The 6,102-nt window shown below is 43.8% G+C and overlaps 1 protein-coding gene across 1 annotated transcript; it reads left to right on the forward strand.

Moving 5' to 3' along the window:
• Positions 1 to 5,164: 5,164 nt before the first annotated feature.
• LOC146888333 (uncharacterized) lies at positions 5,165 to 5,743 on the forward strand. The gene has a single exon (XM_085670056.1). The coding sequence runs from the start codon at positions 5,165 to 5,167 to the stop codon at positions 5,741 to 5,743; it is 579 nt and encodes a 192-aa protein (XP_085526182.1).
• The last annotated feature ends 359 nt before the right edge of the window (positions 5,744 to 6,102 follow it).

The raw sequence follows: 6,102 nt of genomic DNA on the forward strand, positions 1-6,102 counted from the left end.
ATCAAGTCAAGCTCCATCTACAAAGGCTTAAAGAATTTGTGGTCAAATTCTCTCCAAGGAGGGGAGGATGATGAAGGATTGACCCCAACCAAGGATGGAGGCACATGCTTAAGAAGACTAAGCATGTTTAGAAAGGAAGTTCACTAATCCTTCATCCCTTTCATTTGTGTTTGTTATTTTTGATTCCCTAAGTTGACTTAGTTGAATCAACTTTAGTTAACTTGTTGACCTTTGACTAGGTTTGACTTGTTGACTATAGTTGACTTGACTTAAGCTAACATGCTAATTTATGTTTATTTGCTTTGTAGGTTAATTAGGAGTAAGAAATCAATGCTAGGTGGCACATGGTGATTGGGGAGCATAAATGATGTGGAGGAGAGAGTAAAGCAAAGGCATAAAACATAAAGAAAAAGGCATAAAGCAAGTGTACCTATGTACCTTTGGTCTCCTTTGTTTTTAGCACACTATGTCCAATTTTGGAGACATATGAGACACATTCTTTGTCTCCTTTTGTGCTAGAACGAAATTAGCCTTGCACACACCATAGTTAGCTCTTTTGTCTCTCATTTTTGTAACCTTATTTGACCTAGTTTCTAGAAGCTAGGGTTAGTTTTTGTAGAGACATCCTTAGGTATCTTTTATTTGCTTAGAGGCCCCTAAACTCTTCTATATAAGGGGTGCTCCTAGACATGTAAAAGGGTTGAACATTTTGAAGTAAAAACACTCTTGTGTCTCAACCATTTGTGAGAGTTTCCACCCTTGGGAGTGAATACTTTTAAGCCTTATCTTGCATAGCAAGTGGCGGCACACATCCACTCATCTTCAAGGTTGCCATGGCTTCTAGCCTAGCCTTGTAGTGGCGTGCTTCTCACATTTTTACCATTTCTTTCCTTTCCATTTTATGTTTTCTTCATCCTTTAATTGTTCTTGGTTTTCTATGGTTTATGTGCTTTCCATTTCCTTTTTGTTTTGAATCAATCCATCATCTTCTTCTCTTGAGCTTTGTGAAAGGAACCTTCACATCTAGATAGCTTGCTATCTTAATGTCCAGTGGGGATTTCGCTTAGCTTTCTTAATCAACTCACACCATATTCAATAATATTAAAAAGGAACAAGATAATCCTTCATCAGGGGAAATTACCAAGAGATCCTTCAGGGATTGGCGGTTCGGTACTTGGTCATGAGGATCTCTATGGCTGGATGATCTCATTTTGTTATTCGGATAGGCTACGTCACGGATCTGTACTGTCTTGGGGAGGGATATTCGTAGTGCGGGGTAGGTGGCCATCAGGAGGGTTGCCAAAGGACGCGTAGTTTGGGAGATTGTCTTCTGTGAGTATGCGGGCCCCGGTCTTGTTGAGGGTCGTGCTCTTTAGGGAGGGTGTTTGGTGTGATGTATGCGTCCACAAGTTTGGCCGAGGGTCCTACTCTTTAGGGAGGGTGTTTGGTGTGATGCATACGGCTAGTGGGACCTTTGTCGAGTAAGCAGCTCTGAGGCTTTGCTGGAGGTTGTATATTAGGGGGTGGGATCCTCTAGAGCGGGAGGTGATGTAGGCTGTCATTAGGCTTTCTGGATGCTACATGAACCATGGGGGCTCTGTTAAGGTAGGGGGTCAGCGGCTATGTCTGGTGCCGTGTACCTAGGTATGGTTAGGACATCAGTCTCCCAGTCTTGAGGAGATAGCGACGTAAAGACTTATCGGGTGGTGGTGTTTTTGCAATTTTCATTTGCGGACAATGGTCGCGTATCCTATGGGTATAGTCAATGTTTTTTCTTCTACAGTTTGTGATGTCATTTTACAGGAACAAAAGGATAAGCATGTGAATGAAACACACCAACTTCCATGTTTAAAAAGGAAGCTTGTTCATAGTGGTTTATTATGTATTTCGTCCCGGTCTTGCTAAGTGTCGTGCTCTTCAGGGAGGGTGTTTGGTGTGATGTATGCGTCCAAATATTTGGCCGAGGGTCGTGCTCTTTAGGAAGGGTCCATATGCCCACTTAAAAACCAACCTTGGGAAGATCAAGCGGACCTTTGCTCAAAGTTTGTGGATGACTTTTGGTAGCCTTAAATTTAGTTACAATCAACCATTAAGTAGTTACAATCAACCATTAAGTAGCGGATCGTCATTAGCTTGAGTGGATCATTAAGTAATAGCTTTAATCGGGTTGTAATTGTAATTTATTTGTCTTTTGTAATTCTGATAGTTAAAGCTCCTATATAACTTGAACCATTTTCATCAATGAAGGCAAGCTGAGGTTTATTCAGAAAATAAACGAGTTTTATCTCATCTATCTTAGTGAGAGTGATTCTCCTAAGTTCTTGAGTGATTCAAGAATCCATGAGTTTAATCAAAGGTCTTTTAACCCTTTGTGTGTTTCAACTCTTACGCTTATCTTCCATTCTTGGAAGTGTGATGTCTATCAATTTCTGTTCCATCTTCTTTTATGTTTCCATTATCTCATATTGTTCTTACGGAACCGAAGGTTGTAATCCACAAAACACTTGAGGGCTTCGGACGATTGATTTCGGGCTGTTCTTCTATTGCTTTCAAAGGAATTCCAGGGGCGGAGCAGGGGACCTGCAAAAGACACTCTGATGCCTAAGTCAGCACTGGTGAGGTTAGAGTATCAGAATAATTTAATGCGTAATCAATGCATGGAACAATGTGCTATTTATACCTTTTGTACCTGTGGGTCTTACCTTGGATGGGCTTTCTGGCCCAATATTCCCTTTTTGGCTATTCTTAAATCCAGTGTTGAGAGGGGAAATTACCAAAAGATCCTTCAGGGGTTGGTGGTATTCGGTACTCGGTCATGAGGATCTCTATGGGTGGATGATCTCATCTTGTTGGTCGGATAGGCTACGTCACGGATCTGGACTATCTTGGGGAGGGATATTCGTAGTGCGGGGTAGGTGGCCATCAGGAGGGTTGCTAAAGGTCGCATAGTTTGGGATATTGTCTTCTGTGAGTATGCAGGCCCTGGTCTTGCTAAGTGTCGTGCTCTTCAGGGAGGGTGTTTGGTGTGATGTATGCGTCCACATATTTGGCCGAGGGTCGTGCTCTTTAGGAAGGGTCCATATGCCCACTTAAAAACCAACCTTGGGAAGATCAAGCGGCCCTTTGCTCAAAGTTTGTGGATGACTTTTGGTAGCCTTAAATTTAGTTACAATCAACCATTAAGTAGTGGATCGTCATTAGCTTGAGTGGATCATTAATTAATAGCTTTAATCGGGTTGTAATTATAATTTATCTGTCTTTTGTAATTCTGATAGTTAAAGCTCCTATATAACTTGAACCATTTTCATCAATGAAGGCAAGCTGAGGTTTATTCAGAAAATAAACGAGTTTTATCTCATCTATCTTAGTGAGAGTGATTCTCCTAAGTTCTTGAGTGATTCAAGAATCCATGAGTTTAATCAAAGGTCTTTTAACCCTTTGTGTGTTTCAACTCTTACGCTTATCTTCCATTCTTGGAAGTGTGATGTCTATCAATTTTCGTTTCATCTTCTTTTATGTTTCCATTTTCTCGTTTTAAATAATTTCTCAAATTTCTTGCTTGTTAGCATTCCAACAATGATAGATCAGTCAAACGAATCGAACATTGTGGATCCACATCATTTGGTATTCAGAGCCTGGCTATCTAGATTTGGAATAGGAAACAAAGTTTATTATACAAAGTGTTTAAATCAAAGCCATCCATGTTTAGTTGCATTCCATTACGGAAGTGAAAACAATGTTGTGAGCCAAAGATTGGTGGAGAAACTCCAGTTACCAGAACCTTTCATCTGGATCAAGCATGGATCAAATTCAGTACATGGCAATGTGTGGAAGAAGTATTATGTGATATTGCTCCCATGGACTCTTGTTAACTTCTTTTGGGATGGGCATGGCTTCATTTTAAAACACTCCATCTTGACGAACGTTCCCTTTATTTGAGGAATGAGGGACATCAAAAGAAGTAGAAATTTACGACACTAAGACAAGTCAGTATGGATCAAGGTGGGGTACTGTTGCCGAAACTCTAAAGGGTCTGTGAGTCTCAGGTAGAGCAATCTGACCCAAGTGGTGAGAGTGGCGGGAGACCTTAGTCTTTGGCAGGATAATGGCCTTAGATGCTTGAAGGTTAACCTTGTGCGTGGTAGGGTGAAACCCATTGGCAATGACTCTGCAGAGCAGTAGAGGCCACCATAAGTGCAAGCGTCCAGTGAATCCGATCTTAGTATAATTATCCGGATAATTGAGTCATAGTGTCCTGCTTGTTTGCTATAACATGATGTTCTGTGCCTATTGTGTTGCGTGTTAAGGAATGTTTAAGTACTTGCCTGTTGTATCATGATAAGATCAAATTACATTAGCTTACCCTTGCATTTTGTGTTGTTTCTGTTATGTTTTCTCTTTTGCGATGATCACCTTCTGGTGGGAGCGGATGAGAGGGAGGCTCGAGATGGATCCGGGAGACGCATCGGTGCGGCCTAGATTTCCCTGTCTGGATGTCTTAGGAGTAGTTTCATGGCCATGAGGCCTTTTGTATTAGTTGCCTTAGTGGCAACCCTTTTGCAAAACTGTTGCACCCTTTTAAATTTCTTTTTGCTTAGGACTATGTGGTATGCCTAAGTTTCCTTTTAAGTAATTACGGATGACTGTAATAGTTATCTTTCCTACGTTTTATATTTCTCTGAGTGCTTCTCGTTATTATGATCTTGTGACGTTTTATTTAGTAGTAATATCTTTCTAAAATGGGATGTCACACTTTTATGGTATCAGAGCCTTCGTTCCTTAGTGTCTGTGGGCTATGTGTTTGCTTAGCTTTCGTTGTGCCTTTCTTGTCGTGTTAGGTGAGTTTCCAGTCTAACCAAGTTCTGATGGTTCTTTCTGTGTGTTTAGTGTTATGGCACCCCCGCGTATCGCTCCTCCTCCACCCCCTCAGGGCGATGGGCAAGATCTGGCTAGGGCAATCGAGGCCATGGCTGCGGCTTTAACTCAGCAAAGCAATGCCATGATGCAACAGCATGAGGCGGCGATGCAGCGCCAGGAAGCCTCTCTTGAGCAGCAGAACTTCATGATGCAGTAGATGGAAGCTGCTAGGCAGGCTGCAGAGGACGCTCAGAGGCAGCATGTGGATGCTCTCCGTCAGTTAGGGGAGAATGCTGCTGATGCTTAGATGTATGGTCCTCATCCCCAACCTCCACCCCCTGAATGGAGTTTGGAAGACTTCTTGAAGCACCAACCTGCCAAGTTTGATGGCAAGAAGAGTCCCGATCAGGCAAACCAATGGATGAAGGATATGGAGCGCATCTTCGACGCCAAGAGGTGCCCGGATGAGAGCAGGCTTGCTTTCACTGTCTACATGCTCACTGGAGAGGCTGAGCATTGGTGGGCCAGCATGAAGCTAGTAATGGAAGAGAGGCACGAGGATATCACATGGAGAGCCTTCAAGAAGAGGTTCTTGTCTGAGTATTTCCCTGATAGCGTGAGGTACGCTAAGGAGGTAGAATTTCTCCAGCTGACGCAGGGAAACAGGTCAGTGGCCGAGTATACCGAGCAGTTCAAGCATCTGGGACGTTTCTATACCATGCCACTAGATGAGGAGTGGCGTTGCAGGAAGTTTGAGAACGGTCTCAGAGGGGACATCCGCTTGATGGTAGCTCCACTGTCCATCAAGGACTTTGCGGCCTTGGTGGAAAAGGCCAGAGTCATGGAGCGAATGATGGTAGAGGTGGAAGCTCAGCAGCAGCCATAGCAGAGAGTTAGTGGACCATCTGGGTCCAGGCTGAGGGTTGAAGAGAAGAGGAAGCCGTATGCAAGGCCCCATTCACAGCCACAGGGATCTGGAGGTTCTTCTTTCCCGCCCAGCAGGATACAGTGTTATCATTGCGGAGGACCGCATGCGAAGAATTTCTGCCCTCGGCTACCAGGTTTCCGCAGATGCAACCTTTGTGGCAGGGGAGGCCACTTCGGCAGGGATTGTCCTTCCAGGAGGGGGGCAGTAGCACGACCTTCACCGCACACTCCGAGTCAGAGTTCAGGTCAGACTCAGCAGAGAGGAGGAGGCAGCAGGCCTCAGGCTACAGGCAGTGTTTTTGCGATGACCGGGTCAGA

Source organism: Vigna unguiculata, chromosome 2 (genome assembly GCF_037176805.1).
Source record: "Vigna unguiculata cultivar grain cowpea cultivar isolate G323 ecotype 2 chromosome 2, ASM3717680v1, whole genome shotgun sequence".
NCBI lineage: Eukaryota > Viridiplantae > Streptophyta > Magnoliopsida > Fabales > Fabaceae > Vigna > Vigna unguiculata.

Bases quoted from the DNA above. Each gene is read 5' to 3' on its own strand.
- LOC146888333 (XM_085670056.1), top strand. From the start codon at position 5,165: ATGTATGGTCCTCATCCCCAACCTCCACCCCCTGAATGGAGTTTGGAA.